Here is a 12,366-nt window from a genome sequence, read left to right on the forward strand (position 1 = left end):
TACCCACAGGTGTATTCTCAAGAATATAAAATTTATGTCATCTGAACAGCTGCCTATTCAGGAACATAAACTTCTCACTTTAGAACCTGTGTAAGGAAGCTCAGTATTTTGGAAAACATAGGACAATAAGTGTGGTGAGAAAAGATTGATGAGTGAGAGAAAGAGAAGCTTGAAATTGGACCTTTATTAAAGAGGACATAAATACAGTTAATCCGGTTTGGAAGAATAACATACAGATACGAATTTCAGCCCAGTCCCTCAGCACTAATTTAAAACTCCTCCTACTGTGGGGGGCAGAGCCTCAGCTGTGCTCATCACCACCCTTTCTTCAGCAACCTCTGGATTCCTTGCTTGATCTCCTGGGTCCGCACCCCATAAACGATGGGGTTGAGGGCGGCCGGGACGACATGGTGGAGGACATTGAGCAGGACGGGCACATCCGGGGGCACCTTCTTCTTCGCCACATGAGTGAGGACGAAGACCAGGAGGATGGTGCTGAAGAAGAGGATGAGGATGAAGTGGGAGCCACAGGTGCCCAGGGCCTTGGCCACGGCACCTTCTGCCTTGAGTCTGAGCACGGCCCGCAGGATGAGGGTGTAGGAGGCGAAGATGAGGATGAGGTCAGAGCCCAGCAGCGTCCAGCCCCCAGCAAACTGGTAGAGGCGATTGACGGTGACATCGTCACAGGAGAGCCTGGAGACAGACATGTTGGCACAGATGCAGTTCTCAATGACATTTCTGCCACAATAATAGAGACGTCCTGAAAGACTGGGGATGGGCAGTGTGAAAATGAAATTTCTGGCCAAAATAAAGATGGCTGCCTTGGCGACAAACTGGTCAGTGATGATGGATGGGTACCTCAGTGGGTGGCAGATGGCCACATAGCGGTCGTAGGCCATGACCATGAAGGTGCAGGACTCCATGGCAAGGAAGCTGTTCATGATGAACATCTGGAGGAAGCAGGCAGAGAAGCTGATGGCCCTGAGGTCAAACCAGAAGATGGCCAGGACCTTGGGGATGACGGTGAGACAGAGCACCATGTCCAGCAGGGAGAGGAGGCTGAGCAGGTAGTACATGGGCTGGTGCAGAGAGGCCTCCAGCCGGATGGTGACCAGGAGGGTGGCGTTGGCCCCCATGGCCAGGAGCAAGAGGAGGCTGAGGGGCAGGGACAGCCAGAGCTGCCAGCTGGGGGACCTGACAAAACAATTCAGGAGGAAGTGTGAAACCTCAGTGGCGATGGTGCCATTTTGGTGGGCTGTCATATTGTGTCAAATATTTCTACAGCTGTCTCTTAGTGATCTGTAAAAATTAGGATAAAACTTAGCTACTGGTTCAAGATATGTGAAAAGAGACCAATTGCTTTACCTCAATAAAACCTTTCTATCCTAGCAGATTATTCACAGCCAAGGGACTCCATCTGTATGTCCTATAGGCCATGCTACTGTGAAATTCCTATTACTTTAGACAACATAAAGGATTGAGGAGACATGATTTGTTTATACATGTTCAATTTGTTCAAGATTTATTTTTAATAAACTATTAAGATATTACAGAAACTAAAAGAAGGAAAAATCATCTAGAAAACTACTTTGTGGCAGGTGAGTCTCTAAATTTGTACTTATTTATAAGTTTCTTCTTTTTCTTAAAAAAAAATGACCACATAGATCCCCGTATCTACAATTTAACTATAACAATATACCCGGATAAGCTGCAGAGGCTGGTGCATCTAGGGACTAAGATAAATGACGCTAAACCTCCAGCAATCTGAATCTGACCTTTTAGCTGTACTTATTTTGGTTTAATTAAATAATACTAAAACCATATTGAAAATAAAGTGAGTTCATTTGCATTTTGTCTAAAAAGTCATTTTAATTTGTTAGGTAGAGATCCTGAGAACAATGGCTTTTTTTTTTCTCTTTATTTTTTAGATTTTCATACTAGTAAGATTCCGAACTTCTGGAAGAAACAACCTGAAAAGCAGAACAAGCAAATCTCTCAGCTTATGGGGGAGCAACACTTATCCTTAAAGACGATGAAAATGGATTCTTCTGACTGCAATATGCGAGCTTGAGGAAGTCTACTCTTCAAATCTTTACATCTCCTTTCCACTTCCATTTTCATTCTCCAAGAAAGGGATGCAAGTACCTGATTCTGGATCTTAGTTCAGAGTTGCCATTGTTCTCTTAACATTTTCCCGTTTGGATTCTGTTGGGTACTAGGGTCACAACATTGAATAAGGCAGTGTTCTTAACTCCCCAGAAGGTAAAACTAGAGTCATTCTGAGGACAATGGGAATAATAACAGGTGCTGTGAGCAATGATGGGGTCTGCTTAAACTATTAAGGGGGTGCTGGGAGGGCTGGTGTGGGGAATAGGCTGGGGAAAAGGAATTAGGAATGAAGTGATGTGCCTTCATTTACATTTGAGAGGAAGGATCTAAGGCTCTCCTCCCCCGGAGTGTTGACAGAGTCCAGAGAAGGCTGCAGCTGGAAAAACGCACAGGTCAGGTTGTCCTGGGGTCCTTCAACCACTCAGTCTATTGTATTCAAATCACACAGTCCATTGTATTTGACTCTGTCTAAACAGGCAAAGATCTCTTGGAAGTGCTGTCTTGCGGGTTTAGCAACATTTTCATCAGGAGTCGGAGAATGGCCTTGTTTATTGCTCGTTAGGCTCACAGACACGTGATCACACATTAGCTTTGATCGACAGCACTTCCGTGTAGAATTGCATATCCTATTTGATATTCCACTTTACGATTTTTAGGCCGCTCACCCCCTCAGTACTAAGGGCAGTTTTCCAGCTGGGATTTTAATAATTCCCGAAAGAATTAAGAATCCCCTGCATGGAAGCAGAGGACGTCTTGACATGAACTTAGGAGGGCACTGCCAATTAAAACAACTGGTGATGCAGACGGGGCGGGGGGGGGGGGCAGACCAGAGGAAGAAGAGTGACTCATTCTTCTGAACAGCTTTGGGATAGTAATTTCTAGTAATAGGATGACATTTCTGAGAACAGGGCAACAAGATTATTTTGTCTCTTTTCCCCACTCATTATACTTTTTTTTCCTTCTCTTCTCTCTGGGGTGTTCATTCCTACATGCTCTTTACCCTAGAAACCTTTCAAGAAGCATTGAACAAGTTAGTCTTAGACGTAAATTAAAGTATTTGCCCCATCTCCATCTTTTTTTGTTTTGTTTTGTTTTTGCCATCAGAACTTGCCAATGGCAGCATTAGGGCTGAGGATCGGAAGCTAGTAATTTCTGGTTCCACCCAACGGCAGGAAGAGGCCAGAAAAGCTGAAGGTCCAAGACCGAAGTGGAGACGCAGCTGGCCCAGCTTTTCTCCAGCTGCTGGTTAGGCTGCAGCACAGCACTAGGAAGCTCTGCCCTAAGAAGTGGTTGTTAGTAATCACTGAACGTCACAGACTCAGAATCTTCTCTTTGAAGTGTAGTTTCTGACATTATTGAGGGCATCCAGTGACAGATACCTCATTTTTCTTGAGGTCTAATTTTCCGATTTATGAAGCTTTTTACGCAGAGATGAAATCTGACCAGCTATTTTCTGATCCCCGCCGACCCCACTGTCCTCAACATGTGAAATTATATAGAATTTCAAAATTTAAGCCTTTATGGGCAGTCTTTGCCCTAATGCCTCTAAATTTCCATATCCATAGTTGAAAACCCTCCAGATTTAAAAAAATGGGTTCCAGGTGATTCACTCTCCAAACTTCCACGACCCGTTAATCTCCGGTGGACAAATTCCAGCTCCCGGATCTCTCTCAACAGCAAGCAAAAGGATCAGAGATGGGAGCTCCCATCATGGCTCAGTGGTAATGGACCTGATAGTATCCATGAGGACGCATGTTTGATCCCTGGCCTTGCTTGGTGGGTGAAGGATCTGGCATTGCTGTGAGCTGTGGTGTAGGTTGAAGACATGGCTCAGATCCCACGTTGCTGTGGCTGTGGTGTAGGCCGGCAGCTGCAGCTCTGATTTGATGCTTAACCTGGGGACTTCCATATGCCATGGGTGCGGCCCTAAAAAGACACACACATACACGCAAGAGATGATAAGAGGAGAACAACAACAACAAAAAAGGTCCCAAGCACAGGCTTTCTCTCACCTGCGCCTACTCACCTGAGACAGGATGCTGTCTCTGCTACCCAGGTTTTAGAGGACCTCAGCAGCACTGACCCAGGACTGGAAAGGAACCCAGATCTCCAATGAGGAGACTGGTCCCTCCTGTCTTCTGGTTAATTTCAGTGTTGCTGCTTCTCAGGCACCCTTCACGCAGCCTCACGTAGCAAAGACGTGAAGAGGGCTGTGACTCCACTGCTACGGGAGCCTTGGGTAGTTCCTGAAGTACCCGGGTAATTATAACTCCAGGGCCTCAGGGATTCTGCCCTTTGGGAACTCCTCTGTAGCTGCTTCCTTCCACCTGAAAGGCCCTCCTTATAGGCAGGAAGATGGGAGAAGAAAATGATTTTCTATCTTTTTTTTAAAAAGGACCTCTAATAATCCAGCCCTACACAATTAGTCTTCTGGGTTCGAGTGTCCCACATACATCCACACATGTTTAGACACTTCTGCACACCTGACACCTTCCATGGATCCAACAAGCTCAGTCAGGGGTTCTCATGGGCTTCCTGCACCTGCTGTTAGGTAGATGCACCCCAAACCATGCTACATTTTAAAAATGTATGAGCCGTTCTTCAGTTTTATTCTTCAAATATTGTCCCCCTCCCATTTCTTTATTTCCTTCTGAGACTCTTCTTCAACCAAATTTACATTTTGGCTTTTTTGCTGGAAGTCTCTTAGTAATTTCTTCCTCCTTCCTTTTGGCTATTCTGACCATTGCTTAATACAACCAGGATTTTTGTTGTTCAATCCAGCTCATGAATATGCTACCCAGCTGCATTTGTTAACTATTCGACTCACCCACTAAAGGCCTCATAGCAGCTGTTTTATTTTTTTAATTCATTCTTTTTATAACTGAATGTTCTGACTTTCTATTTCCAGTGTCTTCCATTAAGTCTCTGAGGGCGTTAACACTTTTATTTATCAGATAAATACTTTTTTGGTGCCTACAAGCTAAATACAACTAATTTATCTGTGACAGATATTTTGTCTTTTAGTCATTAATTCTGATTAGTTCACTGTCTTTATTTCATAGTGTTTCTTATTTAATTTTTTTTTATTCTGTACTCACATTTTCTGAAGGCATGAGTACTTTGGATAGTAAGCTACACCTAGGGGTCGAAGGAGACGGATCTGAGAGCAAGTTCTAGGCTGCGAGTCCTCCAGATGAGTTAGTTCTGTGATTGCCACACCTCAGAGAAGGGCCTCATTCCTGACTGTGCTTTCATATGGTTTCCTACAACCTGGGCAAACCAGCCCTGCGGTTAATCGCCCGTTACCCCTGCTCCAGCACTGCTCCCTTCAGCATCTGCTCCTAAATAAAGTTACCTGGACCCCAGCTGGAACCGCAGGGGGCCTGCTCTGCGCTTGCAAATAACACGCCATGAGCATCGCTCTGCAGCCTCCTTCCCACCCAGTGGTTTCAGGATGGTACCAGCTGTTTCAGGACAGTACCGTGTTTCTTCATGGGATTGCATGGGAGAAATAAAGACCCCATAAGTCTATCCTCTTGTCTAGTTTCCTCGGGTGCTGATCCTCTCCTGCTTTAGGCGGCAGGGACCTAACCAACCCTGACTTCGAAAGGTTCATACAGGTTTTGCCGTAGCTTCTGACATCACAGGATGCTCAGAGTCTGGGGCAAGGGGCAGGCTGCACTTTGTTAGATGCTTTTTCTGTATATATTGAGGTGATCACATGGGCTTTTGCTTGTTTGTTACTGTATCAAAATACACCAATTGATATTTAAATGTTAAACCAACTGTGTATTCCTGGGATAGACCAAACTGGATCTTGTCCAGTTTGAAATATCAAACGTTTGTATACTATTTAATTTTTTGGACCTATATCTTTGAGGGATAGCTCTTTATTATCTTTGTATGTAATGTATTGGTCTGTTTTTGGTATAAAAGTTTCTTACAGCATGAGTTCTTCTTCATTTTCTGGAAAAGTCTGTGAGGAATTGGTGCTATTTCTTCTGAACCTAAAATACATACAACATGACTTCTTTTATGTAAAATTCTAGAATATAGACGCTAATGAACACTTTCAAGGGACCAATGCTTGCTTAAGGCAAGAAACAGCGTAAGAAATCAACTTCAGGGGAGTTCCCATCACAGTGCAGCAGAAATGAGCCTGACTAGTGTCCATGAGGATACAGGTTCAATCCCTGGCCTCGCTCAGTGGGTTAAGGATCCAGCACCACCGTGAGCTTCGGTGTAGGTTGCAGGTGAGGCTTGGATCCTGTGTTGCTGTGGCTGTGGTGTAGGCCAGCAGCTGTGGCTCCGATTGGAGCCCTACCTAACCTGGGAGCTTCCATATACTGCAGATGCAGCCCTGAAAAGCAAAAAACAAACAAACAAACAAAAACCCAAAATGAAAAACAGAGACACGTCAGGTGGGCACAGCGGGAAATTTTTTCAGTAATGGAACTAGCCTTTTAAAATTTTTTTGGTGGTTGTTAATATGGTACACACTTTATAAAATCTCATTACATCATATGCACCTTATTGGCTTTTTTTCCTCCAATTTTCTATCCCTGCTGGAAAGCTCAGATGCACCCTACTCTGTATAAACTATACCTTAATAAAATTTATAGAAAAACTACATACAAAACCAACAAAAATGAAGAAATAGGGATGCCAATTTATATTTGATCAAGCTAAACATTAAGATATTATCATACAATTACCATTGTTTTTAAAAACGGACATTTTAACGCTCAAAAGAGGATGATCAGAAGTCTCAGAATTAAAAAATTCTTTGCATCCTATATACTAGTATTTTTGCCATTCTTAGTATTTTTCGGACACACAGACCTTTGAAAACTTTGCCATAGAGAGCCAGCAATTCATTGTGGGGCATCTGGGTCCCCTGAGTACGAAGGCACAGCAGCCGAGAGGCACCGCAGAGATTCAAACCCAGCTCCGTTTGACTCTGCAGAAGACATCGCTGGTGTCTGGCCTTGGATGTTCACCCTTCCCCCACAGACCAACAGCGTGCGCTCAGAATTACCCATGAGTCTTTGCTGGGGTGCCTGTTCTGGCCTCAGAAACGGCCTTGGTCTGAGACCAGCGCGTTCAGGAAGCGCAGGCTTGTCAATTCCTACGAGAACCGTCCTCAAGCAATGATTGGCAGGACTTGGGTACCCCAGCCTTCCTGCCCTCAAATGAATAACCTGAAAGATTTTCTAATCAGTCTCCCATGTGCTTCCAGAGGGACGGAGCTAGTTGTTTACAGCAATAACTTCCTCATGATGCCTCTGTCTTGTCCCTGAAACTAACTCCCCATCATGAGCAGTGCTGCCCTCCGCTGGCGGAATGGCACAAAGACCAAGGGGTGCAAGGTAGTGGCCCACAAACACACCCCGATTTAATTCACCAGCACAGTCCTTGAATAAAGCATGGCTACGGCAGATAAAGTTGAAAACAAGTAAATTTTATTACGACGAAGCCCCAGGGATAACTGGTGTGCCAGATGTGGCATCTTTAATAATAAAAGGGACGAGGTCTCTAGCATTTACCAGACAGATATTTTTCTGCTGATGTGGTCTCTCCGGTCGAATTCTAGCAATAGAATAGATCAAAAGGAGTTTCCATTCAGGGGGGGTAGGCAGCAGTCACACGCAAAGACTTTCCCAGGGCTGAAGTCATTTTTGCTCCTCGTCACAACGTAGGTGGAAAGAACCTTGACGGTTTCGATGCTTCACGTCGCACGTGGCTGAGCCATACTAACCGGAGTGGTTAAGCAGAGCGCGCCGAGGTCCCTGGATTCTCTGATAGGACACCTGCATATGGTGAAAGTCAAAGTCTCAGGGAGATTCAGGAGCTTTTGCCACATTAAGCACTTCTTTACATTTCCAGTGATTGGGAACATTCTGCCATCACTCCTGCGTCAAAGGGCAACTTGTACCTTGCACCTCCTACCATTAAGGAAGAGGCCTCTCTGGATTTTGGAGACTGCTCACAACACCCTCGGGGATTCAGCCCTCTTGGGGGTTCTAATTGGATCCATGGTCTATAGACCAGGTGAGACTGAAGATTTGATTGGGACCAAGCGTAAGGGAGAGCCCTGCACTGGGTTTAGGATGACATTCAAGCACCCTTGCTTCTCAGAACATAGGATTTGCAGATACAAAGTCTCTCCTGGTATTTTTGGTAGATAAAAACCTGGGCGGAGTCTCTGGCAAGTTGTCATATTAGAGTCTCAGAATCAACCTACGGTATGTGCAGCAGAGAACAAACCAGCCACCATTCAAAACACAGCTTGGGTTACCTGAAGCACGAAGCAGTAGAGTTGTTCAGGGAGAGCTGTGACCCATCCTAGCATGACGACTGCATTCTGGGGATTGCCTGGAGCAGCCACAGAGGACACAATTTACGTTACAGAACCTGTTGTCCAGACATCATTTCACCTCCCTCATTTGCATGAATGCATTCCCCTCTCCTCACATCACCAGCCTCCAGGAGGCCCCCCATGACCAGATAAAACAGGGAGGTCAGAGTTCGGGACCAGTAATGAATGAGCGAGGTCACCACATGGAAGCAAAAATGGGCTGTTGTCGCATTACAGCCTTAGTCATGGGTGAGCCACAAAGATGGAGACAGAGCTGCAAGCAAGGCATGTCGTCATCATCTTGGTATAAAGAGAGAGTCAGCAAGACTTGAAAATCAGAGGCACAGAGCTTGGGAAAGGAGCATGTGAATGCTTCCTGGGATTTGGCATAAAGCACACAGACCTCGCATGTCAGGGAAGGAAACAGGAGACAATAACTGGGCAGTTAGAAAGAGTGACTTCTAAAAGTGCTGACGGCATGTGAGTGAAATCAAGAAGGGGCAGGAAAGGAGGGAGGTGAAGACCAATGAAAAACACTGGACCACCTGCAGGAGCAGGAAGGTATCTTCTTGTCTTAAATCCTTCCTTAGACATTGTCACAGGCCACTATCTTGAAGAGGTAGTGACAGATCAGAGCCAGTATCGCGGGGAACGAGAAGATCTGACAGTGCGGGGGGGGGTGGGGGGGGAGGGGGCTGTAGCCCGTGATCTTGGTGCCCCGTCCCTCCTGCGCTGTCCTCCTTAAACACCCCCGAGGTTCTAATGCAAACACCTGGGGCTCTACCTGGGTGCGCCCTCTAGCGGTGGGAGTGGGGTAGTTTCCTCGTGGGACATGGCCAGTGCCAAGAGATTAAAGACTTGAGAAACGGTTTTTAAACAATGATGGATAGAATTAAGACAAGAGCTTTCCAATGCTTTTGGGTCTGTCCACTCTCACAGCTATATCCTGATGCATTCTGGTGGCTGTCATTTTAATAACTGTGCCAGAAGCAAATTATGCTGCATAGGATCCCTGCATATGTGCTGGAGAGCTATCTGATATTCTTGGGGTCTCACTGGATTCAAAATTTACCTCTATTGCTCTTGAGGTATGTGGATCACTAGGGAGAACTACAGGATGACCAGAGGCCAGAATTGGGAGAATATTAATAATTTAAGACAGTATGTGATGAGGAAACGGGTTCTTTTTCCAGCTGTCTTCTTCCAAAGAGTTGCACAGATCCACTTGTCTCCCCGGTAGAAAAAATTTTTATCTATAAATAACACATAACATAACTTATTATCATCATCACACAATCTCCTGGCACTAAAGTTTCCATCTATCTTTTTAGCTTCCTTGTTGAACTGATGACTTCTTTTAGATTTCAAATTCCAAAATGGTCTGATAGGAATAGAATAACAGCTAAACCTGTTAAATCCAGCCAGTCTCTGACGACTCTGGCAAGTTTAGCCTGTTGGGAAACACGAGGTTAAATCATACACATGCAATACACCTGTACAGTGAGTCAGTGACCACAGATGTGTGGTCAGGGTGGGAAGATAGTAATTAATGTCTCCAGTAAATCTTTTTTTTTCCCTTAAATTTGGTTCAGAAAGTCAGTTGAGCTAAAGCACATAGTGCTTGAGCCAGTTTAGAATACATGCCTTGCACTAGACTTTTAGTTCTCCTTCTAGATGAATCCAAAGAAGAATACCTACATATGTGTGCATATACACACCCTGTACAGACACATAAAAGCATATAAATATGTATATATACACACACAGGTACACATATGCGTATTTATATTTATATATCCTGTTATCATATATCAGCATGATTGGGACGGCTGAGCATCAAGTCTTTAGGGTTAAGAATTCTTAGGACTTGCATTCGAATTTGCTTTGTCCTGACCCCGTAGATAATGGGGTTGAGAGCGGGTGGAGCAACCATGTAGAGATTGGCCAGAAAGATGTGAAGATAGCCTGGGATGCTATGACCAAAGCGATGGGTTAGAAAAGAGAAAAATGCTGGGACGTAGAAGATGAGCATGACACAGAGGTGGGAGCCGCAGGTGTGGAGAGCCTTGGATCGGGCCTTCCACGAGGGCAGATGAAGCACTGTGCAGAGTATCTTCCCGTAGGAGAAACCAATTATGACAAGGTCCACGAACCCCACAGAAAAGGCTACCATCCCAAACACATGATTGGCCCTGATGCTGGCACAGGAAAGACGGGCAACACCCATGTGCTCGCAGTAGGTGTGGGGGATGATCCGGGCCCCGCAGAATGACAGGAGCAAGAGGAGAAACACGAAAGGGATAACGAAGAGGAAAGATCGCACTATGGTGACGGCGCCGAGAATGGCCACCGCCTTGTTGGTGAGGATCGCGGTGTATCTCAGGGGGTTGCCAATGGCAACGTAGCGGTCTACGGCCATGACCGTCAGGATCCCGGACTCCAGGCCTGTGCACAGATGAACCACAAACATCTGTGCAAGACAAGCCCCAAAGAGGATTTCCCTGGAATTGAACCAGAAGATGCCCAGCATCTTGGGGATGGTGGCTGTGGACAAGCTGAGGTCCGTGCAGGCCAGCATGGCCAGGAAGTAGAACATGGGCTGATGGAGACCAGGCTCAGCCTGGATTACAAAGAGGATGGCAACGTTCCCCAGGAGGGCAATCAGATATACGGCGCAAAAGGGGAAACCAATCCAGAGGTGAACATGTTCCAGGCCTGGAATCCCCAGAAGGATAAAGGAGGAAGGATGGAACTGGGTGGAGTTGTGTGATGAGCCGTCCTCATGGTCACTGGACAGCTTTCCCACACTTTTAAGATGCCAATCCCATGCACGTCCTTCTCTCAGGTCACGGAGATACATGGCATCCCTTGGCCTCAATACTCAGGAGATGCTCCTGGAGGGGAAAGGGATAGAAGATTTTGAAAGCTCCCAATACAGAACTCACCAGATTCTTGATATTCTTTTTTTTTTCCTTGTCCAGGACACATCCCAAACTCGATGCTCAGCTGCACTCCCAGGAATGATATAAACTGCACTTACCTTTTAGAGGGACTTCTGCAGTGTCACCATGGAGAGTGGATTGAAGAGGCAGGTTAGAGTGTGAAGTAAGCTGAGTGAGCTCTGGTGCCAACCGGATCTAGATAAATGGTAAAGGAGAGGGCAGGGTGGTGGCAAACGGGAGTGAACTATGTTTGATGTGATTTAGGAATGAAACAGAGGAATAGGTCTCGCTTAATTTCCAGGGTTCACTCTTGGGCAAAGGGGTGATTATTGCGCTCTTCACGGAGAGGGAGAAGAACCATAAACAAGAGAGCTTCATTTGTTTACTTTAGGCGATGCGTGTAGGTGTTGACATCAGTTCTGAAATATGTAGATGGGAGTTCATGCTGAATCAAAACAAGAGTCTCAGCAGGAAGAATATTAGTTGAGCTCCCAGTTTTAGGGCATCCGTGATTTAATAAAGCACGAGAAAATTGCATGCACGTGACCCCGCAGGATCCCTATTGTGATTAAGATTATTATATTTTGGTCTTTTTCCATGTTCAAAATATGTGCAAGGTCCAGAGAGCTATATTGGGAGGATTAGCACAACATTGCTGACTCGCGTTATGTTCTGAGTCTCCAAAAGTAACCAAGGAAGCAAGAAGTAGAGAAAAGAGCCTGTCTCAGAGATGACAAATCAGATGTCTCCGGGGGGGAAGGGTCTCATACTTTTGTTACACTGGCCTTCATGGATCTCTTTATATATTTAGTTTTCTGCCTTTCCACTGTACTAAGATTTATGATAAAATATTGAGTAGTTCAACTAAATAAGAAGTAGGTTGGATATTGTCTATGGGAACTAACGCGTGGACATATTTTAGATGGACATTATTCTGTTTCGCTCACTTGTTGTATT

At 45.3% G+C, this 12,366-nt stretch overlaps 2 protein-coding genes across 2 annotated transcripts; both read right to left on the reverse strand.

The window, feature by feature from the left end:
* Positions 315 to 1,262, reverse strand: LOC100514860 (olfactory receptor 56A3-like). Its single transcript, XM_003129437.4, has one exon. The coding sequence runs from the start codon at positions 1,260 to 1,262 to the stop codon at positions 315 to 317; it is 948 nt and encodes a 315-aa protein (XP_003129485.1).
* Positions 10,272 to 11,327, reverse strand: LOC100521285 (olfactory receptor 52E5-like). Its single transcript, XM_003129472.1, has one exon. The coding sequence runs from the start codon at positions 11,325 to 11,327 to the stop codon at positions 10,272 to 10,274; it is 1,056 nt and encodes a 351-aa protein (XP_003129520.1).

Source organism: Sus scrofa, chromosome 9 (genome assembly GCF_000003025.6).
Source record: "Sus scrofa isolate TJ Tabasco breed Duroc chromosome 9, Sscrofa11.1, whole genome shotgun sequence".
NCBI classification, from domain to species: Eukaryota; Metazoa; Chordata; class Mammalia; order Artiodactyla; family Suidae; genus Sus; species Sus scrofa.

Excerpts from the sequence above, each read along its gene's own strand:
- LOC100521285 (XM_003129472.1), bottom strand. The coding sequence starts at position 11,327 with ATGTATCTCCGTGACCTGAGAGAAGGACGTGCATGGGATTGGCATCTT.
- LOC100514860 (XM_003129437.4), bottom strand. The coding sequence starts at position 1,262 with ATGACAGCCCACCAAAATGGCACCATCGCCACTGAGGTTTCACACTTC.